Here is a 26,776-nt window from a genome sequence, read left to right on the forward strand (position 1 = left end):
TAAGTTTAATTTTGGACCCTTTGGACCTTAATGTAGACCAATTTGAAAACGGGACCAAAAATTAAGAATCTACATACATAGTTAGATTCGGCATATCAAAGAACCCCAATTATTCAATTTTTGATGAAATCACACAAAGTTCAATTTTGGACCCTTTGGGCCCCTTATTCCTAAACTGTTAGGACCAAAACTCCCAAAATCAAACCCAACCTTCCTTTTATGGTCATAAACCTTGTGTTTAAATTTCATAGATTTCTATTTACTTATACTAAAGTTATGGTGCAAAAACCAAAAATAATGCTTATTTGGGCCCCTTTTTGGCCCCTAATTCATAAACCGTTGTGACCTCAACTCCAAAAATCAATTCCAACCTTCCTTTTGTGGTCATAACCTTGTGTTAAAATTTCATTGATTTCTATTTACTTATACTAAAGTTATGGTGCGAAAATCAAGAATAATGCTTATTTGGGCCCTTTTTTGGCCCTTAATTCCTAAACTGTTGGAACCAAAACTCCCAAAATCAATCCCAACCTTCCTTTTGTGGTCATAAACCTTGTGTCAAAATTTCATAGATTTCTATTCACTTAAACTAAAGTTATAGTGCGAAAACCAAGAAAATGCTTATTTGGGCCCTTTTTGGCCCCTAATTCCTAAAATGTTGGGACCAAAACTCCCAAAATCAATCCCAACCTTCCTTTTGTGGTCATAAACCTTGTGTTAAAATTTCATTGATTTCTATTCACTTTTACTAAAGTTAGAGTGCGAAAACTAAAAGTATTCGGACGACGACGACGACGACGACGACGCCAACGTGATAGCAATATACGACCAAAAAATTAAAATTTTTGCGGTCGTATAAAAATCATACATTTTTTAGCATCTCACAGATAGTATAGGCAGCTGCAAGTCAATAATTCAGCTCATTTGAATAAATATTCATGCAAATTTCAGTTTAACCCTTAACTGGGATTCCTACACATGGGCTAAGCTAATTAGCTATTACTTTTTGAAAGGAAAATAAAGTCCACCCTGAAAATTGAAGTAATGCGGGGTTCACACATTGCCAATAATGGCTCCCATTTGAGATCAGACAGCATTACGACACGAAAAGTTAAAAGGTCGGATTACTATTCTCAATTAACTGGAATAACCTATCATTGTCTGAACGCAGTCGTATAAGTTCATAACAGATTCCTACGGGTCGGGAAGGGTCCGAATAGTTCGGCGAAGCACCCAGACAGTTAGGTGCGTCCCGTAAAAGAGGGACGAAAGATACCAAAGGGACAGTCCAACTCATAAATCTAAAACAGACAACGCCGTGGCTAAAAATGAAAAAGACAAACAAAAAACAGCAGACATGACACAACATAGAAAACTAAAGAATAAACAACACGAACTCCCCCCAAAAAACTAGGGGTGATCTCAGGTGCTCCGGAAGGGTAAGCAGATCCTGCTCCACATGTGGCACCCGCCATGTTGCTTATGTGATAACAAATCTGGTAAATAGTCTAATTTGGTAGGTCACATTCATGAAAGGGAAGTAACATTCAGGGAAAACTCAGCCGATTTTGTCTAGTCGGATTACAATCGTGTCTATGTCGTGACATATTCTACAGTATTGGATCAAAATTTTAACAATGTTCTGTGTATTCTGGACGTGAATGATCTGGAGAAATTTTTCATTGCCGTTTTTCTGCCGATTGAGTCCAGATTGCATCCAGATCTTGTCGACTGCAAACTGTTTTTGCCAAAAACGTTCTGGAACAGTCCCGTAATTAATACGAAATTCGCCAATGATACCCACGTCTAAGTTCCGACAATTACAGAATACAATACGACTGAGACAAGACAAAGCCGTTTGCAAGGCAATAGAGCGGACCGTGATAGGATTACGTTCCGACAGTACCTGATCATCCTGAGTTTGCCAACATTTTTTGAACGGATAACTTTTGTCCGCGTCGGTTAACTGTCTGGTCACTGTCTTATAATTGTCGGATAAAATTTCGGTAGAATCGGGACGCAGTTGTGAAAGACTTGGTCGAATTTTACCAGGCGAAATATACAAATTGGATTAGAAGCGGATTGAGAACGGGATTATCGGGATAAATTCGCTTGGAAACGGTTGAATATCGACGTTTCCTGAACAATATCTGATTGTTGTCGTGATTAAATTATTTGTTTTACAAATTTTAAGTAAAGTTTGAATTTCCATCTACGATTCACCGGCAGTATAAATCGTGAATGTGTGACCCCAGCTTAAGGCAGCCACTGGGAAGATCTATTTTGGTTTACTGATTATCCTCACAGAATCATTCAAATATAAGTAAAACAAGGATTTACATATCTAATCTATAAAATTAAATCAAACAGACCTAGAAACATTGTTATTATACTACTGCATGTGCTTGCTTGTGTATTTATATCTATATTTATGTTCACATCAGGTCTTATAACCCAATGGGAGATTGTCTCATTGGTTAATTAGATGGGATCTTTTCTAAAATACACAAACTGGTAATAAAAAATAACTTGTCCATTCATTGTGAACTGTCTCTTTTCAAATTTGTAATTTGAATTGACGTTTTAGAAATGTTGTAAAGAATATATGAGATTTTGAGTCCAATCATTGAACTTGAATTTGACAGCTATTGCCTCTTTATACCTTTCAATTGTGTTGGTAAATATAAAACCTTCAGAATGTTGTGATATTCAATTTCTGATAGGTGAGGATGTACCATATGGTATCAATCAGTTTCAGTCAGATAGGTAATAGCTAGTGACTAAGAATATGGATGTCAAAACTAATCAAGTTGTGTAACATCAATGTTATTTCATCTAAGAAATACCTGTAGAGTACGTTGCATTATCATGATAGATTACTGGTACATCTGGTAGTTGTAGTTTCTCTTGTTTCATGTATTCTGGCAAGGGATCTCGGAAATGTAGTTGTCCTCTCTGTCCTGTACCGCCAAAGTAGTTATCATAATAGGTAGGTTGATGAACTGGAACTATGTTGAACAAACTAACTCTATCTACATCCTTATCATGGTAGAGTAGTGGTTGATGAACGACTGGCATACTATATGGATTAACATTGTCATCAATATCCACCTTCTGAACATGTGGTGATGGCATATGATCATTCCTCCATCTATTAATAGAAGGAGATATATAAAACAGTTCATTTTTTTCAATTTTTAACGTTTACGCATACAGAGGCGGATTTTAGGGAGGTGGGGGAGGGGGGGTCCAAGGGGGCCCGGGCCCCCCTTTTTTGGGAAAAAATTTGGTTGCTTATATAGGGAATCACTGAAGCGTTACTGGAGCGTGCCCCCCTCCCTTAGGCAGTCAGAGGGCCCCCACTTATGAAAATTTTTAGATCCGCCAGTGTATGCAGGGGCCATAATACTCAACTTCTACCCAAAATACTGGTATTTTATTACTGCAATGGCTCTCCATACTATTAGAGGTTAACTGTATGATATGTATTGCATGTTTCCTCAACTGCCCAAAGCTATTTATTGCCATGTTTCTTAAGGTTCAAGGTGCAGTTGGGCCCAAATACAAACTTTGCAAATTGAAATCTGATAAAACAAAGGGGTTAGCTTTCCTTTGCTGTCTGGAACAGAGGCCTAAAATGACCAATTAGGCAGTTTACCCACTGGCATATACCCTACTGGTTGTGTTTATAATTGAAATATGTTAAGAAAACAACTTTTTCGGGTTGCAGGTCAAAGTGAAGTCAAATCAGAAAAAAATCAAAACAACCTAGATATTTGGTGAAAATTACCTTCTTAAATCTACCATACTCAGACCAGGTTCATTCAGAACTCAACCCTTATGTGGTCAATGTGTTCAAAATGGCTACAGAATTCAGTGAGATACATTTAAAAATAGGACAAACAATAACCATAACTGAAGCTTTTTGCACCTTTGATCAACTTTGGGGCATGGTTAGCACATTTACACATTTTTGGCAAATAAAGGAAAAAAGACATTTTCTTAAAATTATTCATTAAGCTCTGATGAGATTTTTTTCCAAATCATTGTGATTTCTGTACCATAGACTTTTAATGTGACTGGGGTGCTAGCCCTATCTCTGTTCTCATCCCAGCTTGAAACTTATCATAAGTTTCTGAAATTTTTTCTACTGCATTAGGTAGAATAAACAGGTGGTATGGTATATATTTGTCTAACCATCAAAATATGGAATAAAATAAATGGGGAGTGTGTCCATGGGACACAGCTGATGCCCCCACTTGCATTAAACATTATAAAGGGACATAACTCAAAAATGGTAATAGTGATGTTACCTAAATTTGTACTTGATCTATAATTTGAGATAAAAAGCATTGTGTATAAGTTTTATAACATTTGATTGAGGAACCTCATTTTTGGAAGAATGAATGAACAGATGGACAAGGGTAAAACATAATGCCCCCAGGCATAATTATAACTGTCAGATACAGAGAATTAACATTTCTTATAAAAATCAATAAAATCACATATTTACCTCATCAACAGACAAAAATAGTTTATATAGTCTACTTTAGATAACAGGCTGTCTTCATGATTATCAATTTATTTGGTGAAACAAAGAATCAATTAATTTAATTAGGTCTAAAAACAGTATTTGATAACAGTAACAGCATGAATGCTATGAAGACAGGAAAAATGTGTGTATTTCTCAATAGGTACACCTTAATACAAAGTCTTGACCAATCAGCCTAATAAGTATTTTCGTTTTTAAATGATCTGATACAATTTTTTTTATCTGTAATCTAATAAATGAGGGTAGGGTTTATCAGATGTATTTTCTTACAGATGTATATGGCGCGGAATCAGGGTCAAAAATACTTATTTACGTATAAACATAATTATTTCTGTATATACGGAATTTGATTTATGTATATACATAAAACGAATTCCGTATATACGTTAATCAAATTCTGTATCTACAGAAATGATTACGTATATACGTAAATCGAATTCTGTATATACATAAATCGAATTCCGTATATACAGAAATACTATCTTTCTGTCTTTACATAAATATTTCTGTATATACGGAATTATTTCTGTATATAGGTAATTCGATTTCTGTATATACGTTATTCGATTTCTGTGTATACGGAATTAATTTTGTATATACGTAATTCTATTTCTGTGTATACTGAATTATTTCTGTATATACATAATTGGATTAACATATATACGTAAAGCGAATTATGTATATACACAAAGAAGTATTTTTGACCCTGATTCTGCGCCATAGATGTATTAAAAGTTCTTAAAAGTTCAAAACCGATACAAATTGATGAACTCAAATATAAATTATGAATCTTGATATATTTTCATATATTTTAAAAATATCATAATGGATACAATTTTGAATGCCTGATTTACTATAATTCAAAGAGCCTAATAGATTAACTATAAAGTTAAATTTCTGATACCCTAGATATTACAGTTTTAATCCTAAACCAAATATTATATACATTATATAAAGCTAAGGGTGGTCATCTCTTGTGTAGACAATGAGTATAAACTGTTCTTCCTGTCTGTGCTGCCTAGTAAATGCAGAACTGTTATGCAAATGTGTCTATAATAACTTGTAAATTTCTTTTGTACAAGATATTATGTTTGCTGAAACATGTTCTAATACATGTTTATACAAAAGATTGTTTCTGATAAATTTATTCATTACACTTTTTTTAATAAAACTCTTGATAAGTTAGAATTTGCCAAATTGTATAAACTGGATGGCTGTTATATTGACATATACCCCTTCTCCTTTTAGTTATATATATTTTAGATTAAAAAGATAGATTCTAGCTTTCCTGCTCCTGAAAATGTTTCCTTCCGAATCGAGACCACTTTACTTTAGAATATGTATAAGACTTACGGCATGGTGAAACAGCAAACAATAAAAATAATTATAATGAGTAGTCCCACTCCCCCAGCAACAGTTCCAGCTATGATCTTCTCTGTTCTAGTCCAGCCTGATGAAGCTACAAAACACATAAAAAAAAAACAAATTAAATGCACGAAAACAGTCTTAACTTGAATCACAAGTCTCAAAATAAATTAAAACTACTTCAATAGTTTCTCTAGTAAAAGATTACAGCTTTTGATTACTTAAGGTTACTCAAGTTCCGAAGTTTAACCTTCAGGTCTAAGATCGTCTATCATATATGTTAGGTTTTTTTCCATTACCTAATCCTCTGCATCATTAGAATTGGTTTTAAATTTGAATAAAAAGTAATTATGTTGGAAATAAGTTGAAGTTTTCTAACCCAAATCCTATCAAACTATTATGGCCAATTCCTAATATTTTTAGCATGTTATACTCTATTAACTGTTTACACTTAGTTTTTGTTTTACAGACCGGAACATGCAGTTTTAGATTTTTAGTTGTTTTCTAAATCCTTTCTTTTTTTTCCATTCATCATAAGAAATTTACTCTGAATTTCTTTAAATGCAGCTTGTAAGTCATTATAATCAACAAAATACTCCATGAATAAAATTCAGTATTTTAATAACATTCATTATTAATAAAGATCTTGCATTGTTTTGGGAAATTACCAGTGATAAGAATAGGGACAGCAGTAATCTATCAAATGTGGCTTCACCCAATGGCCAGCACCAAAAAGAAGGGGTACTTTTGTGCATGATGGAATCGAGAGTTCAAAATGAAGCAATACCATGTTCTATTACTAGACAGTAACGAAGTAGTAAAACAGAACTCAACCTACATGTAACCAAATTAAACATAAAGCCCTTTAACTAAGAAATATGGATAATATGAATGGTTTTTGTGGCATTAGATAAAGTGTACCAAATGAATATGATAACTAAATAACATAACCGTAGACAAAATTAGCATCTGAGAAATTGCTATAGACCCGCACACCTACACAGAAAGTACACTTTAAAATGTCTCTGGATTTAACAAGTTTCTTACTTGCTTTAAAAAAAATATAGAAATATACTTCACATCACCTTTCATACTATTCAGAATATTAAAGAAGTTAGTTTACTTACATCTACGAGTATTGCATGTTGTGCCAATATATTCCTCAGGACATAAGCAGGATAGTGGATTTCTGTTGCAGGTTCCATGTAAACAGTAACCAGTATCACACTTATCTGAAAATATACAAAAAATGTTATCAACAATAAATCTAAATAAAATCTAAAACTAACTGCTTTGAGGTAAAAGTTCTTTATCACAGTATCCAAATCTAAAGGACTTGAAATAAGGAGTTTTCAAATATGTCATGTATCTGAATTATCTGAGTTAAAACTGTATGAACTAAATATCATGTATTCCAGTTACCAGTATGTCAATAAACTCATCATAGATACCAGGACTAAATTTAGTATATACGCCAGACGAGCGTTTCGTCTACAATAGACTCATCAGTGACGCTTGATTCCAAAAAAGTTGGAAAAAGCCAAATAAAGTACGAAGTTGAAGAGCATTGAGGACCAAAATTCCTAAAACTTTTGCCAAATACAGCTAAGGTAATCTATGCCTGAGATAGAAAAGCCTTAGTATTTCAAAAAATTCAAAAATTTGTAAACAGTAAATTTATAATATAACCATATCAATGACAATTCATGTCAGCACAAAAAGTGCTGACTACTGGGCTTGTGATACCCTCGGGGAAATAAATCTCCACCAGCAGTGGCATCGACCCAGTGGTTGTAAATAAACTCATCATAGATACCAGGACAAAATTTAGTATATACGCCAGACGCGTCAATAGTATGGACTTCTTGAACTCAAAAAGTCATGTATATAAGTGACCATTTTGGATAAACATGTTTACATAAACTTTTTTTTATCTAGCCTTATTACAATGACAAAACTAAAGTCAGCCAGTCTGTTACAAATGAAAGTAAATTATATTCATATTACGTTCTTGCATTACATATGTTTGCATCAATTGCTAATTGACCCTTGGTCTTTATCAATCAACCCATTCATGTTACATCAATTCAGATAAAACAAGAATGTGTCACTAGTACACATATACCCCATTCCTAACTATCATTTTCTATGTTCAATGGACCATGAAAATGGGGGAAAATCTTTAATTTGGCATTAAAATTAGAAAAATCATATCATAGGGAACATGTGTACTAAGTTTCAAGTTGATTGGACTTCAACTTCATCAAAAACTACCTCGACCAAAAACTTTAACCTGAAGCGGGGAGACGGATGAAGTTGGATGAAGGGACAGACGAACAGATGGAGTGATGCATAGGCCAGAAAACATAATGCCCATAAATGGGACATAACAATAAAAAAGAAGTGCACAGTACCAATTTATGGTTATGATTCAAGAGGTTTCAATAATAAAAAATTTGTAAGGGTTCCACGGAACACAGTGTCTCGCCTACTTTTGCTGTTAATCGCAGACTCAACAAAAATGAGGAAAAACATCAATAAAATTTCCCTCTCGATACTGTCTTTTGATTGAAAGAAGATTCCAAGTTTGGTAAAAAAAATCCAGGATAGTTTATGAATCTAATAAATGTTTTATAAACTTTAACTGCAGACTGTATGTAATGTTAACTGGAAGAAAAACTAAGTCCATTTATAAGTAAAATACGGAAAAAGTGAATTTTTTTTTTACAAAATTTACTTTTGAATAATATCCTATGATCAGAAACAAGCTTTTGTCTAAGTTTGGTAGAAATCCAGGATAGTTTAAGAACATTATAAAAATTTTAAAAACTTAAACCACAGAGTGAATGTTTTGTTTCTGGCAAAAAAACTAAGTCCATTTATAAGTAAAATACAGAAAAGTGGAAATTTATTTTTACAAAATTTTCTTCTCGATAATATCTTATGATCATAAACAAGCTTCTGTCCAAGTTTGGTACAAATCAAGGATAGTTTATGAAAGTTATTAAAATTTTAAAAACTTTAACCACAGAGTGAATGTAATGTTTCCTCAAAGAAAAACTAAGTCCATTTATAAGTAAAATACGGAAAAGTGGAAATTTATTTTTACAAAATTTTCTTCTTGATACTATCTTATGATCATAAACAAGCTTCTGTCCAAGTTTGGTACAAATCAAGGATAGTTTATGAAAGTTATTAAAATTTTAAAAACTTTAACCACAGAGTGAATGTAATGTTTCCTCGCAGAAAAACTAAGTCCATTTATAAGTAAAATACGGAAAAAATGGAATTTTATTTTTACAAAATTTACTTCTGGATACTTTCTTATGATCATAAACAAGCTTCTGTCCAAGTTTGGTAGAAATTCAGTATAGTTTAAGAAAGTTATTAAAATTTTAAAAACTTTAACCACAGAGTGAATATTTGTGGACGCCGCCGCCGCCGACGACAGAATGTAGGATCGCTTAGTCTCGCTTTTTCGACTAAAGTCGAAGGCTCGACAATGATATGGGTCTTATGGGAGCACTTGCAAATATAATTGGACATCTGCCAAATAACAAAAATAAAAGACATATTTTACAATCTTTCACATCTGAAAAAGAGTATATTTTGTAACAGTGAAGAAATCAGGTGTTTTGGAGTAAGGGAGATAACCATAGGAGCTCAGACAATATACAAAAAAAAAAGCAACCATGAACTCTAGAACACCTTGTAATTGAATCATGTTATGTAGTTCTCATGCTAAAACACTTCACTTATTTTAGTTGATGAAGTAAGATTTAAACTAGCTGGAGGAACTGTGACTCTCAAGTCTTTTATAGAACGTTTGTTTTACACTTTGAAGACTAGAGTTACAGATTTTTCTAATGTGAAAACATTTTGAATTGCAACCAAGGTTTAGGTTGTTCTTATTTCCAAAATATTTATTGTTTATCACCCATGCATAAATTGTTAATTTAAATAGTTCATTTTGTTAGATATTTTTCTATGAAATGAACCTATTTATGTTTGAATATCTATTTCCTTGATACACTTATCTAATCATTTATTTTTGAATATGTATCTTGGTTTATCTTATTTGAATCTTATTGTGAGGTCATTTAATTAGTCGTAAGAATAGAAACTTACAAAAAGAAAATAACACCTATACATCTCCTCAATCTAAAAGTGTTTTTCAGCATATTTGAGGAACAGTGCTCAGCATGTTCAAGCAGCAGTTGTATCCCTTTCATATTTGTTGACAGGATTGTAAGATATAAATACAAAAAATCATAACTTACGTTTACATACGCCCTTGTGTATTACATGATCAGCAATACACAAACAGATAAATCCACTAACTACATTGTCTTGACAAATTGAGTTAGCAGTACAGTTATTCTTGTTCCCATCATCACAATAACCTAAATAATCAAAATATGGTGGATTGTACAGTCATCAAGATACATAAAACCAACACCAAGTATGTGTCTAATAATCAAAAATATAAATCAATTAGTTCATTTCAACAAATGACCCTCTCAACTATTCTTACATTGTTTCTATCTAGATGATGTTCATTTATATCATGGGCATCCAAACCCACCTGGTTGGTATTCAATCATTGCATCTTGTATTTTTGCCAATTTTGGTCACAGAATTTTGTGGAAATTCAAATTCATCAAATATATACTTAGAACATGGTATAAATATAAATCTAGTTCTAATATGACCTTCTTCAAATGAGAGTACACACCAGTGGTAAAATATGGATATATTGTTTGGACTGTTCCGATTGTACTCCCATGTCACATGCTTTTTTCTATGAATGAGTACTCAATGTTATTGAACAATGACGTAAGAATATAAGAATTTTAATTAAGAATTGAATGCTTCTTTTTGTAAATTTATTGGGTTGTAAAAGTGTTGACCGAAGTACATTTTGTATGAAGCGCGGAAGCGCTTCATTCTAAAAATGTGCGCACGGTCAACGCTTTTACAACCCTATAAAGTTACAAAAAGAAGCATTCAATACTTATAATTACATTTTTTAGCTATGATCATGAAAACACGAATTTTATATATTTTTTATTTAATTCATCTGTGCACTTTATTGTTGGACCACGTGTTATCATGAATGAAAAGTTGTATTGATCAATGCAACTGCTTACGGAATAACACGTGATGTGCAGTTAGCCAATCAGAATAAAGTATTATAATGAAACATACATCTAATGTAATTATGGAAAAATGCATGATTGTGAGTCCAAAATTTATCAAGTAAGGGAAACATAAACATAAACAAATGATGATCAAATATGTTATAATCTGATTTTTTACATATTCATTAAAATTCATCAAAATCTAATTAAAAAGTTATTTTAAATAGTTTAAGCATGTCATTAGTTCAGTTTGCTTTGTTCTTTTTGTTAATATAATACAGGAACAGCAAATATTTGCCTTCACCAAGAGCACTTGAATCCAAAGAACTGCAGTATTTGTCCTATTAGAATAGAAATAATTCATTGGGCTTGAATACATCAGGTGTGGCATTTATGCTGATATTTTACCCCTCACTATCACTCTTGATAAAATATTTTGAATAAAGGGTCAACCCATAGTAAAATCAGTATAATTAAAGCCCTCATGAATTATTTCTTAAAAGACCCAGCCATATTTATGGCAAGCTATAAAACATTTCAAAGCATTTTTCAATATGTCCATCCCTCAACACTTCTAATATGATGAATGACTTACTCTGACAAGCCCTTAGGTTAATACTTCCTATCTGTTCTGTATATTTGCCATTAGGACACAGCTTACAATTAAATCCTCCATTCTTGTCTTGGTAATAATCCAAGGCACACTTATCACATTGATTTGTTCCTGTGTTCAGATATTCTCCTAAGTTGCACGGAGCTGAAATAACATTGTTTTATTAAATGATTTATTTGAATTCATAGAAAATAATGAAGAGCCAATACCTTTAGACCATAGTAGTGTATTCATTTTGGTATCTTCAGATTACAGAAGTGTAGTTACTTTGGTATCTTAAGGCCATAGTAGTGGAATCATTTTGGTACGTATCTAAGGACCCCATAATGTTATCACTTTGGTATCATCAGACCATTCTATTGCTCTCATTTTGGTATTTTTAGACCCTGTTATTTTAATTACTTCATTATCTTCTCTAGACCATACTAGTGGAATAACTGTGGGTAACTTTACATCACAACAGTGTTATAACTTTTGTATCTTAAGACCATAGCAAAGAAATCACTATGATATATTTAGATCATGTATTATAATCACACTAATAACTTAAAGACCAAACAGCCTATTCATTTCTACCAGTGATTTTTCCTTAAAATTTTGTGTGAAGGTATTTCATGATTTGAGGAACAAAACATGATGAAAAAAATTGGGGGTCACCGACTTAGTTTTGTCACTATAGTAACCATAGTTTTGTAATTTCCCGAATATTAACATAATATTAGCTTGTTATCTAAACTCTCAATAAAATACTTTATATCAAACCTACAAGCATAATTCTTGTTTCATGTTAAAACGTAGATTTGTATCTATCAAATTCATGTTCAAGAGTTTAAAACTCGTATTGTTTTGATCTTTAAAAATATGATTTATTTCATTCCCGCCAAAAATAAAACATAAAAATGAAAAACGTTTCCAGTATTTAAAAAAATCTAACAGTGATTTATTCATAAAAATTTCAAGAAGGAAAGTGCCATGTGTACTCTTCAAAATAAAGCAAAAAAAAGTGTATGTCACCGTCCTTTCAAAAAAGTTATGAGCAATTTTCATGTTTTTTTTCTCGTTCGTTTTGAAGAAAAGAGTTGTCTTTCTTCAGAACATTGCATCTGACGTCATAGTACAAACTTTCCTTGCTGGCGCACTGTTTGAAAAAAATCGTTTGAAACCCACATTTAAATTTCCAAGACTAACAACTATATTCACCAACTTTAATATCCGGTAATACAAGAGATTAAATGCATGTATCAGTATCAGATCTTATGAATAAGATGCTGTTGCCGAACAACATTAACCTTCAGAAACACCGTCCGTCGGAATGGAAAATTGTTTGAAATAACCTTTCACGCCGCTTTTGTTAGGAAAGGCTTTTTTTGTCCTCTGCCCCTCATTAGCAAAATTATTGAAAATAAAAAAAAGAAATGAAAGATGTTAACTAACTTACAGAGTATTTGACTATATCCGACTAGATGTGTGGGTTTTTTTTCCGCGTCAATTTTAGAAGTTTGCCATAACGAACTTATTCAAGACTGTTGACAGACGGACATACAAAAGCATGGGCGGACTTTTTTATACCATTATTTTTCACGACTAAGACGAACGTATAGAAATTATTCCATCTAGTTTGTGAATTCATTATTTTTGAATATTAGTAAGATTTAAGGAAATTAAAAATATAGGTATAATATATGAATTAAAGTTTTTGATTCTAAAACGTTATACATCTATCATAAAATGCAATCCCTGTTATTACTACTCTACGTGTTTTAAATAAACAAGACAGTAAATATAAAATACAGAAAGTTTTTATTTCAAAAATTAATTTCGAAATAGTTTTCCGTTGAAAACTACAAAATAAGATTTCTCCAACAGGATAAAATGTTATAAATCTAAATTGCTCATTTCGGAAATTAAAACAAAGACAAGGTTGTTGCCGGCATTGAAAAACGAAATTTGTTTTCAATCTTTCCGGTCATAGTTGTAACTAAATAAAAAGGAGAGATTGTGTGTTGGATATTTTTCTTTTTATTAATATGTTTTGTCTTACAGCTAATTTCCTAATGCATGAAGGGTAAAACTTTGATTGGCTTCCTTGCTTTGTATAAATCTTTATTCAAGCTTTGTAATTAAGATTATTGACATCTTCATATATAGGTATATAAACCTGTATATATGATATTTCAATTCAATTGGACGTTATCAAAATATAATAATATACAAACAAAGCAAGCAAGCTAACCAAAGTGATGATCTACATACAGTAGGAAATTAGCTGTAATCTACAGTGAAATCAGGAGAAATGTTTATCATTTCCCTTTAAGACAATTTGAAATGAAACAAATGACAAACGACAATGACCCTTTGTCATAATTTTATTTTTACTATAAGATTTTGTCAAATAAGCAGTATAAATAAATTTTAACTTCATTGCAAGATCCGACATTATTTTACGAGAATCATCATGCATATGTTGCCAGCATGTCAAAACTTCTAGGAATAATTGTTTATCGGCCTAACCTTCTGAATACTCAACTTTTGAAATATTTGAAAAATTGACATTAAAATTAGAAGGATCATATCATAAGAAATATGTGGACCAAGTTTTAAGTTGGTAGGACTTCAACTTAATTAAAAAAAAGCTTGATCAAAAACTTTAATCTGAAGCGGGACAGACGGACGCATATACCAGAAAACACAATGCCCATAAATTGGGCATGAAAATAACTTTCACCTATCTTATTAACCTGTACACAATCGGCGCAAACGAAAGAAAAAATCTACGCAAGTGAAAGAATAAAAAAAAAAATGAAATGCAGATCGGCACAAATATAAGACAAAATCTACGCATCTGAAAGAATAAAGAAAAATATATGTAGATCGGCGCAAATCCAAAAAGTCGATATCAAAATTTATATTTTATTATTTTTATAAGAAAGAAGGTTAAATATAGTGTAGTATCTTTTGTGTCCATTTGTGCTAAATTTCAACAAGATATCAGCACAACGCTTAATTCCTCTTTTCTTGAAGGACTTATTTTTAAGCGTACACCATGATGGAATCAATGAAAAACGCGAAATAGGACGTTATAATTTGACGTGTTTTTATTGCTAGAAACAACGTCATAGAGCTTTTATGTCACTACCAAGTTGCGTTAGTTGATGCGCATAAACAATAGGCTGTTTGGTCTTTAAGACTGACAAAGTGTAATATGTTTTGTATCTTTAGAAAATTATAGTCTTATCATGTTGCACCAGAGAACTGTAATAACATTGGACTAAAATAGAAACTTGGGTCTATAGGTGTAACATCACTAATTTTGACCCGGCCAGAAAGCATATACCAGAAAGTAGTACATATTTAACACAAAATAGTTCCTACCCATGAGTGTAACTTTCATAATATGTAGAATATTTAGGTATTTCTGGTATCAAATGAAAGCTGCAGGACTGGTTATCATTGTAGAACACTTTTGACTTATAACTTTGAATATTGAAAAAAATGCAACAAATCTTAAAAAGAGGGTACATTTTGCCTGTTTGTCAGATCTGAAGTACCTGTTTTTGGTATATTATAAGTTCTTGGAACCATTTTTTTCTTATATGCCATTAAAAGTATGTTGATTTTTTCAGTACAAGACACCAGAAAGTGTTGCTTTGACATGTAATGATTGTCCCTTTATTTGAATTAAAACAAGAAGAGCTGTGTCTGCTTGAAATTGAGAGATTTAACATAGAAAGCAATGGGGTCATGAATTAGAGGTGTACTTCCTATATACTTACATTGATTACACATAGATGATGATATAGATCCAGTCTTAGCAGTGGTGTATCCATTTAGACAGCTTTGACATAGAAATCCACTTGTGCCTTTATCTCTGTACTTCCCAACAGGACAAGGACGGCAGAGTGAACCATCATGTTCATAGCCAGATGGGCAATCACCTGAAAGTTGATACCATATATAATATGACACTAAAATATTGATTCATTTTAAATTCTTAACAAGGGTTGCCTATGACATTGGCAACTATCCTAATTTAGCCATGTTGATATGTAATGATACTGTGGATTCATTAATATTCGTTGGATACCAATTAACGTGGATTTCATGGGTACAGGGGAACCACAAATTTAATTGTTAAAAAAATTGCTAATTTCCTACAGGTATGTATGTAAACTTTGCCAAAAAACACGGAATTAAATATCCAGGAAAATGCAAGTTTTCCTAAATCCACGAAAATTGGAACCCACAAAAATAAATGAATCCACAGTACTTACAGAATGATGTTGACATTAACCCAAGTGGTGGCTGTTGCAGAACTATCTGATGTACAAGAGTCTTTGCATTTAAGGTAGCTTTATTTTCTGTATAGGCATACTTACCAAAACATCTATTGACATTAAAATGGGCATAAGCTACGAATAAGACATTGATTTATATTCATATTTAAGTTTATAATAGGTTGAATGACCGTTAGCAGTTTTCAGAGGTTCATCTCAATGGATTGTTAGTCCAGTCTATGATACACACAAAATCAGGATATATTAAAGCATATCTATGCATTGTTAAATGTTTTGGACTTTTTGAAGTTGGGATACTAGTTGTAGTATGTAATATATCAAATAAACAGCTGCGCCATTGGTGCATGATACGCCCGTCCTCTTGCTTGTGAATTTTTATGCAATAATCATAAATAAAATTTTGAATCATCTACAAAGAGTATACAGATCTTAAGATAAATATAACTAAGAAGTGTGTAAAGTTTTAAGCAATAATCATAAATCGTTTTTTGAGATATGGAGGGACATATGAAAAAAACACACGGCTGTTTCAGTTACAAAGTCCTGTAACTCAAAAAGTCTTAATTCTTTTTTCACCAAAAGGTATACAGATTGTTTGACCATCATGAGAAACAACTATGTTTAGTTTCATGAAATTTGGATAAGTCGTTCTAAAGTTACGGTGCAACATGTTTACGCCGGACAGACAGACAGACGGACGGACAGACAAACATACATACATTTGTATACCATAATATGTCCCATCAAAATTTTGTCAGGCGTATAAAAAGAGAATTCGGGTCAAAACCATGAACCTATTTAGACAGCTTATGCCCTGTAAAGACCCAATGGAGGGTGTCATATACAATCGTCTTGCCATTTATGGCAGTTATATGTTGACAGACGTCATACTTACGGATACAGCTATTGACATTATCTGACCCAGTGCTGGTTGTTGTATACCCATCAGGGCATTGTGTACAAGAGTCTTGCCATTTAAGGTGGTTATATGTTCCCACTGGACAGGCTGTACATCTGTTATTGACAGAGTTTCTGTATGTCCCACGCTGTGTACAGTTTCCTAAAAACATAAAGAGTTGTCTATATTTTATATAAAATTGTGATATAAATATTAAATGAATTACAGTGACTTGACTGCTTTTATAAGAATCAGATATCATTTTAAATAAAACATCATATTATCAGTAAAATATGTGTGAAATAACAATATGCTATTGATAAGTTTTCAGGGGAGATAACCTAAAATATTATTCTTTTGAATAAAGACTTTTTGAAAGAAAAGTTATTATCTCCCCCATGGAAACTTCCTACAAACATATATTGCAATTTTACACATATTTTACTGAATATGAAATGTTTTAATTCACATAATGTCTGATTCTTATAAATATAGAATACTTTTAGAAAGAAAAACTATATGAAAGCTTAGTTTGGACAATTTAATAGCAATTCAAAATAAACAGTTCCCCTTCAGCATGGAAATGAATATAATATAACTATACAAACTGATGAACTAATTTTGTCACAACATCATTAAAGTAGAGTTAAAGTCTTATAGGATTGTAAGTATGTTTTATTTTATCACCTTGCACTTTCATGACTTGGCTGTGGTTTTCTACAGCAGTTGGTTCAAATTTCTGACCAGTTGAACAATTTGATTTTATAAAACAAATTGCAATTTGGTCAAAATTTTGAATGAGTTGCAATTGGTGGAAAGTAACACTAACAGTCAAGTCACTGTAATTAATTTCTTACTTACATTGCAAATCCACATATAATTAGGTTTTTGGCTTCATCTAAGAGCTCATTTAGACATTCTAAATGTTTGAAAATAATATCTAACTTAAATCATTTTTCTTAAAATATCAAATAAATCAGACTGTACACTATTTTCTAGGTTTGAACCCACCCCCACTGAAAAAATGGTAATTATCAGTCTATTTTCTGATATTTTATTCAGAGTATATGGGACTTAAGTGTCTTGCTGTGGAATTATCATTGTAAAGTCAGGTCTGCCTAAATATCCGTTTTTACTGTTTTTTTGACAAAACTGTGACCTAGATTTTACAGAATAGATTCCTATTGGCCATATTATACCTTGTTGTGTTCCTGTACCACCTATGCATGCATTATGATAATAGTTTATACCTACAGTCACTACCAGTTACATGGCCATCAAAAGATGCCCATCCCCCAACTGATTTTGGCTACTTTTCACGTTTTTCCTATTTTAAACTCTAAAACAGCTTTCAAAGTGCCATATTTTCATAAACAGACATCTGAGAAGTGTTTATGGACCATGAACTGCTTGGTTGAAGTCCCTGCTATCATGAAAGTTCAGCTGGGGCAGTTCCAAAAAGGTATGAAGGGTCATACAGGCCATCAAAGAATGGTTGGTGCCATCACGCCTACAGGTGGGACTTGGGGCTAAAGGGTTAATGAATCTCAAATTTGTTCTGCAAACTTTCAGATTTCAATCTCAGACTCAGTTGATTTGAAAAAAATGCATCAAATCTTACACCTTAGTATGATAAACACAAATAATTGTTTTACAACTATAGATATAGTATTTAAGTTTGGACAAACTTACTGACGGTACAGGCATTTATATTAGTGGCTCCTTCTTCAGAAGTGATGAAATCCAAGGGACATAACTGACACAATTGTATCCTTCTATCTGAACTATCCCTATAGTAACCAATCTTACATGTACGACATGACAGGGGGTCTAAGGGATGTATCTCACTCCCACTAGCACAATCAACTTGAAAAAAAATAAATATATTATACATGTTATATGTGCACAACTGTTTTTATCAACAAGATGAACTTTGAATTATTTCTCACTGAAGATCATTTAAATATTAATGACAGATGAAATGATTTACAGATCATTTATCAATTCTATTCTTTAAAAAAAGCAAAATTGTGAAATGCTTCCTCAAAATACGGTACATTATTACAACATCATACATACACTCGTTAAATTTACTAAATTTGTTGATTTTCTATTTGTTATTTTTTTTACACTACACTTTTACATCCTGTAGTTATCATATACAGTCCGCCAAAAGTTAAGCACCACCTAAATGTAAATCGCAAAAATTGCAAAATATCTATGTTTGATGTTAAGAATAGCCTATAACATACACTAAGAAAATTCATTACACCAAAAAAATTAAAATAAACAAACCAAGCTACTTTTTTTTTATTAAAGGTCATCTGCACTTTTTCGAAAATACACTGTTTGGATGCCTTTAAATCATCTTCCTACTGTCGCGCCTACAGGTGAAATTTGACCTTCACCAAGACACTGTGAAATATGACAAGGCGTAAGTTATCGGAGACTGAACGTTGACAAGCAATTGACATGTAAAATGCTGGTAGCAGCACTAGAAGCATATGTAACCATTTCAATGTTAATTTCATTGTCATTGTCAGATTTTTACAATGTCATGTTGACAAAGGAACTGGAAATGATAGACTAAGATGCAGAAGACCCTGTTTAATTATCGATTGTAATGACAGACTGCTTATTGGTCATGCAAAAGCCAACCCATTTACTCCTGCCCCACAGCTTAGAAACCATTGACCTTAATGTGGTTGTCTTAGTGTTCGAAAATTGTTCTGACTTCATAGAGAGCACATAGTGTTGTCAAGGGACCTGCCCCAACAGCTGGGCACCGTATTATCAGGTTTTAAGGGGGTAATGACTATCAACGCTGGAACAAGAGAAGCTAGCAAAATGTTCATTGGTCAAATGAGAGTAACTGTTGTAAGGTGGGTATGCATAATCTGCAGGGTAGCATAAACGGACAGACAAACAGGGATTTGGTGCTTAGAAACATTGCAGTCCCTCATTTTGATAATCCTCCACTTGCGTCAAGACCGTTGTACATGTACGACAATGCTAGACCACACAGGACAAGGATTGTAACCATGTACAAAGAGCAAGAAGCCATTGACACTATCGTTTTGCCTTCATTGTCTCCAGACATGAACCCTATCGAACATGTCTGGGATGCCATTGGCAGAAATCTCAATCACAGTGGAGCACCTTTGCAAAATCTTAGCTATTTAAGAGGGCCAATTGTTGATGAATGGAATTAATTTGCTCAGCTAAAGTTCAGAAGGCTTGTTTAGAGTGTGAGACGCCGTGTTATGGAACTGTACCGGAAGAGAGATGATTACACATCCTATTGACTCAAATATTGACATTAAATTTGCCGAACATACCAAGGATTAATTGTAGAGACTTTAAATGATCTTGGGTGATTACATGTTGTAAAAAAATAAAATCACAGTGAAACTTTAATTCCGTTTCTGATTTGTGTAATTTTCACTATTTTTATGAACGCAAAATTCAAATGCATAGACCCTCCATAAGTGACCAAACTTAATTTAATGGTTTGTTTAAGGTATATGATAGCAATATTGCTTCATGAATATTTTCTATTTTTCGAGGATAAACTGATTTTTTTAACTGAAAACAAATCGATGCAATTAAAATAGGTGGTGCTCAACTTTTGGCGGACTGTATATATTATAAAACTTAATCAAATTCCAAGGATTTAGCCAACCCTGACCCTTCACGAGTCGTCTCCTTTCAAATTGTACAAAAACACACATACTATGACATATTACCCACAACACTGAGAAACTAATTTTAGCAAGTCTAATTGAAAATGAAACATAATTTGTAACATCACGTCATTATTATACATCTTTATATGCATAATGTCTAGAGTCGGTATAGTAAACAGTTTGAAATATATACCCATCTTTCTAATATTCACAGAAGCAAAGTACTACCATTAAACCCTAACACATACGTTTACAGTGTAATCTAGTCTGTGCATTTTGTAGTTCAAATGTAGTATATCCAATGCCACAAGGTATACAATCCTGTTGTCTCGTGGAGGGTTGGTAATAATCATATCCACAGACTTCACATTGTCTATTACAGTTGGTATTAGTACATCTATTCACAATTTTATATCCTGCAGGACAGTCAGCTAAAAGCAAAACAAAAAGATATTGTAAACTAATTGCTGTAAACCAACTAATAAATCACAAGCAATTTATTTGTACAACTTTCGCATGTAGCAAAAATCATGACGAAAATATAAATTTGAATCTTTCCTTACGTAACTACATTAAGAAGTCCCAAAAATAATGAAATTAAACCGCAGCTAAGTGGGCTAGAAAGAGCTAAACAAACAAAATAATTAAAGTATCCGTGAAAACGATTTGGTTTACAGTTATTAACTAATTAGCTTTGTAACATTTGTCAAAGTCAGATAAAAAACAAACACAGAAAAACAATATCATACTGATCGATTGAAATATTGTTCAGAAGGATTCATTGTACTAAAAAACTACTGATATAGTAAGATATTGAAAATATACCACACTAGCTTTTTTTAAATTAACCTATAGACCACACTTAATGGAAGTCACTCATCCATTAAACGGAGGTCATGGTTGCCAAAGTGTTGCATAATAAAAGATACAAAGAAACTGAAATTGAAAATGTCATTGACACATTACGATAGGTTTCAGATAAATGAAGTTAAATAGTACTTTTAGGTTACAATCAACAATTTAATACAATTGGTGCAGCAATTTTATGAGGATAAGAACACAGCATTCATAGTTAAAAGTATGGTTAATCCTGATTGCTAGATGTGTGTAGCCTGTATTTTTCAGTACTAGACCCTGTGCACTCTGCATTATACCTCAGGTAAAATAATATATTTTCTTTGATCCCAATGGAATTGTAGAGTCTTTTCTTCACTGTGATGAGACACATTGTTTTAAGTGCAAAATTGATATGCAAGAGAATAAGTACACATTATAAAAAGAAAAGCAACAGGAACCTAAATTTTTTGAACTAAAAAATACTGTCCTAATAATTTTTCTTTAATTCTAGCAAGGTTCAGTAAAAACAAGTTAAAATTCCAATGTCTGTATCTCCAATTTGCCTATGGTGAAATCTATTTTCTCTAATTTTTGTACTATTTTCACATTTCTTGTTCTGTGTAAGAAAAATGTTTCACCCCACAAGTGAAAAATTTGTTCTCTGCAAATGATTGGTCGAAATTTAATTATGAAGGCAAATTTACTCAATTTTTTCTGAAATTTCCTATTGTGACGTCATGAAAAAAGGTGACCATGCCTGATGACGTCACATATAAAGAACACATCTTTCTGCACTTAAAATATTAAAATTTAATTGTCTCGAGTGGAGAAATATCGCAACACACTTGTTGCAGTGGTGAAATCATTATGTTTGGGGTATTTTTTTTTTTACAATCTAAACAATGTCTATGTAGGAAATGAAGGTTATAGGAAATCAATTGTTTTATAATTCAGAAAAAAAAAACATTTATTCAGTTTTGGATGATAATTTTTAAATTATTAGTGTAAAAGATGCTGAACAACATATGTAATTAGTAATATTAAACCTACGTATATTACAATCAAGAAAACTGGTGGCAGCAAAATCGGATGTAATCATTCCATTAGGACACTTTGTACAACTAGTGGCTCTCTTCTCAGATTTAAAATATCCTATCTGACATTTGACACAGCCACCAAATGAGTCTTCATATCCAGGATCACAACTAACTACAATAAAAAAAATAAAAATCAAACTTGTTTATGATTGATCATGCAACACTCACATCTTCACATTTACATATTTAGAACACCATTAATCTGGATCAAATCCTACTTTTGAATTTATTTTAAACTAATCAAGTACCCAGCTACGTCCACTTGTATTTATTGTATATCTATTTGTATCCATCTGATGAGTTAAGCCTTTTTCAACTAATTTTTATAGTACATTCTTATGTTGTACTATTTCATCACTGTCCCAGGTTAGGGGAGGGTAAGGATCCTGCTATCATGTTTAACCCTGCCACATTCTATATGTATGTGCCTGTCCCAAGTCAGGAGCCTGTAAATCAGTGGTTGTCGTTTGTTTATGATGGACAGCAGGGTTTCCCCTGGGTCAATTATTTTTTTCGCCACCTTTTTCGCCAAAACTAAATATTTTTCACCACTTTATTTTTTTTATCACCAAGTAACATACATATATTTTTCATTTGAAATTTACCTTTTTTCTACCCCTCCCTCCCTTAAATAAGATGATTTTGTCCTATTGTGTCTATGATTATTCTCTCAAACTTATTTTAGAGTCTACATTGTAATGAATAAACACTAAACATTTACTTTAAAACATCAGAATTTTTTTTAACTTGAAAGGGAAAATTTTCATTGTTTTTTAAATAACTTTTCTAAATGAAGGGGCTGTATACTTTTAATAATAAAGAAGATATAAGTCCCGGAATAAAACAAATTAATGTTTTTTTTTCATATAATACCAGTATAATTCGTAGGGAAAAATACTGATGTGCCCTTTTGTACTAACAAGTGTTTTATACAAAAAAACAAAAGCTTTTATCACATGAAATTGATCCCTCATTTCATGTGTAGTCATTACATCAATTGAAGAGTTACTCTCATTCGAGGGGTTGTTCCCAACCTTTTGGATATATTTCGTCGTAACAACAGTTTTCTTTTCTTGACCATCATAAACAATGGTAAATGAAAAAGTTGAGACGTAAAACTATGCTTGAAACACGTGTGTCACATTAACGACTTTAAGGTAGTCTCCCTAATCAATTACCTATAGTCAAAGAATAATTAAAGTTTTAAATCTGAGATTTTTCCTGCTTTTGAAAAATTTTCGTCACAACACCAGCTTTCTTTTCTAAACTGTCATTAAAAGGAGAGGAGCCGTCAAAACTTTGCTTCAAACACATGACAATTTTTTATCGCCACAATTATTATTTTTTCGCAAATTGCCAGCGGAAACCCTGATGGACAGACAGACAAACGGACGGACGCACAGACCAGAAAACATAATGCCTATAAATGGGACATAATAAATGGGGCATAAAAAGCAATATACAACTTGTCTCTCTCTCTCATTCATGAATATATGAACTTAGGTGCTTAATTTGTTTACCCTATTCCTTTCTATACCAGGATTTTTTAGATTTTTCATATTACACGTGTTTATCACTTTTCTTGAGAGCATTGGTCTTATATTTTGTTTTTAATGACTTGGTAAATTACAGAATAAGTTTTAATCCTCTGACATATAAATTTCAAAGAAAACTTTTATATCAAATAATCTATGTCAATGAAAAAACAGTTGATATTACAGCAAAATGTCTTGAGTGTGTAGGTAAAGATAATATCTTTGTTTAGCTTGCTTGCTTGCTGAACTGTGAAATCAATATTAGGAAAGGTATTGTATCATCTTTTCTGAGAAGTCTATTCCTACAGACAGAAATATCAGTCATCTGCTAGACCAGTCTTCTCGTAAAGGAGGGTAGTGTACCTAAACTTATAATGACTTCAAGGTTCAGCTAGCAAGCAAGCTAACCACAGATATAACCTTTACCTACACTCAAGGCATTTTGCTGTAATCTCTATATATTTCTACTTACATATGCAATCATTATAGTCTGTAGATCCAGCAAACACTGTAGATTTATGTAAAGGACAAGGGATACATTCGTCCTGCCATTGTAGACTTTGGTAAGAACCTATGGGACAGATTTGACATCCACTTCTCTCTATTCTATATCCAGGTAAACAGTTACCTGTGTAACAATAATTAAAATGACATAAATCAATGCATTTGAATTGAGGACATATAATTGGAATCCCCCTTTATCCTAGGATCAGCCCCTGTATAGATTATAACTGTAGCATTCCAGTAATACCCCCGGCTTATTCTCATTTCGCCTTAGCTGTCAAAATAATTATATAAAACTAATCCCAGTTTGCCTTAGTACAAATTTTCAGGTACATAAGAATTAACTAAGGCGAAATGGGAGCTTCTGTAAACATTGTAATTAAGTTATGTTTTGTTTGTATTGCAATTAGTTATTATTTGTTATTTTGATGTCAAATTCTACCATGAAATATTATTTATGTTTGGTGTCCCACTTTTTAAATAATTTTTTTTTATAGCTGCTCTTCTTTTTCTGATTTTTTTACTCATGTGTTATATTTTGTAAATTAAGTCTCATTAGATATGAAAAATTGTCTATGGATATTTCATATTTCAATGAATAAATAAATTTAAAGACAAATATCATACTATCTTAACAAATATTTCATCTCTGAATCAGCACTGAATTCAAACCCCAATTCTAAATTTGCATACTAATGTAGAAAATGTACAGGTTATAAATAATAGCATGAGAAAAAAAGCACTAATAAAATAACATAAGAATAGTTCATATTGTTAAAAACAAGGCACTGATGTACACATTTGAATGTTCAAAGTTCATTTAGTTTCCAAGTTTGAGGATGTAAGATGCTGCATCACCATACTGAGGTTAATATGTTGGTTGGCAATGTTTTCCAGGAGATCGAAGAATCTTATATAATTTTGACCAAGCTTGAAGAGGTCAAGTCATGATATACCATGTAATTCAGTGGTTGTCGTTTGTTTATACGTTATATATTTCTTTTTCGTTCATTATTTGTACCTATATAAGGCTGTTAGTTTTCTCGTTCAAATTGTTTTACATTGTCATTTCGGGGCCTTTTATAGCTGACCATGCAGTATGGGCTTTGCTCATTGTTTAAGGCTGTATGTTGACCTATAGTTGTTGATATCTGTGTCATTTTGGTCTCTTGTGGAGAGTTGTCTCATTGGCAATTATACCACATCTTCTTTTTTGTGTATTTTTACATGTATATATAATTATAATAACACAATTTAAAATAAAAATATTATTTTATTTATCTTATTAAAGTTTCTGTAATATATGTAAACAAGTTTGTGGGAATACACTTTTTTCTTTCCTTTTTTAACTCTTTGTGTTGCACAATGTAAGGATAATTGACTGATTATTAAGAACTTTCTAATTGCAAAAAAATTATACAATTGAAACTTATATTAAATTAAGCATACAAGAAGCAACTTTTTTACTGACTCATGTTTTATTGTGGATTTTTTTTCTTTTAAGATCATAAAAATTGTCACTTTTATTAAAAATAATAATTCAAAAGAAACAATTCCCTAATTAAATGTTGTTAAAATGCTATAAAAACACAGAGGTTAAATTTGTTTATCTAATATTTTTATCTTAATTCACATTTCGCCTTAGTTCAATTCCCATCTGGCCTTAGTATACTTTTTACCTTTTTTACCTGGAATTCACAGCTAAGGCGAAATGAGAACACACCATACCCCCTGTAGCTCAATATTTTTGCAGAAAGAAAAACTTTAGAAAACCAGCAAGATGAAAGTTAATAAACTTTACCTAAAACTTTGAATGTAATTAATGAAACATGCAGTACAATGTATTCATAAAAATATGCATCAACATCCTAGGTATATATATCTGGAAGTGCTTGTATGCAAAACTTTCTGGTAGTTCTGATTTCCAAACTATAAGATAACTTCTATTGGTTAAAATATTGATGTAAGGAGATAAGCTTTGATGGTCTGTATTCATCATATTCATCATATTCATCATACATGTATTATAATGGTCAATAATCTCATTCTAATGTGTGCTTGGGTTTGCATAGTTCTCCATACAAACCTCTAGTGCACTGTGAAATAGATATAGATCCAATTGATGGTGTAATTCGGTCCACTGGGCATGGTGTACATTTCAAAAACTTGTCAAAATCATTGTTTTTGTAGTATCCTATTCCACATGGAGAGCATTGATTATTACTGTCCTTTTCATAACCTGGATCACAGTAA

The 26,776-nt window shown here is 32.1% G+C and overlaps 1 protein-coding gene across 1 annotated transcript in view; it reads right to left on the reverse strand.

Annotated features, from left to right (window-relative positions):
- LOC143045783 (uncharacterized) overlaps window positions 1–26,776 on the reverse strand; it is a 31,849-nt gene extending 5,073 nt beyond the window's left edge. The window contains exons 1-12 of the mRNA XM_076218534.1: window positions 26,610–26,776; window positions 24,492–24,647; window positions 22,438–22,596; window positions 20,799–20,981; window positions 18,557–18,730; window positions 16,862–17,026; window positions 15,445–15,606; window positions 11,654–11,815; window positions 10,198–10,320; window positions 7,045–7,149; window positions 5,906–6,011; window positions 2,847–3,151 (exon numbers count right to left, since the gene is read on the reverse strand). Of these exons, the coding sequence (XP_076074649.1) occupies window positions 2,847–3,151; window positions 5,906–6,011; window positions 7,045–7,149; window positions 10,198–10,320; window positions 11,654–11,815; window positions 15,445–15,606; window positions 16,862–17,026; window positions 18,557–18,730; window positions 20,799–20,981; window positions 22,438–22,486 (1,534 nt within the window). The 5' untranslated portion in view covers window positions 22,487–22,596; window positions 24,492–24,647; window positions 26,610–26,776. The remainder of the gene's footprint in view (window positions 1–2,846; window positions 3,152–5,905; window positions 6,012–7,044; window positions 7,150–10,197; window positions 10,321–11,653; window positions 11,816–15,444; window positions 15,607–16,861; window positions 17,027–18,556; window positions 18,731–20,798; window positions 20,982–22,437; window positions 22,597–24,491; window positions 24,648–26,609) is intronic.

The sequence above is a fragment of the Mytilus galloprovincialis genome, chromosome 9 (assembly GCF_965363235.1).
Source record: "Mytilus galloprovincialis chromosome 9, xbMytGall1.hap1.1, whole genome shotgun sequence".
Lineage (NCBI taxonomy): Eukaryota > Metazoa > Mollusca > Bivalvia > Mytilida > Mytilidae > Mytilus > Mytilus galloprovincialis.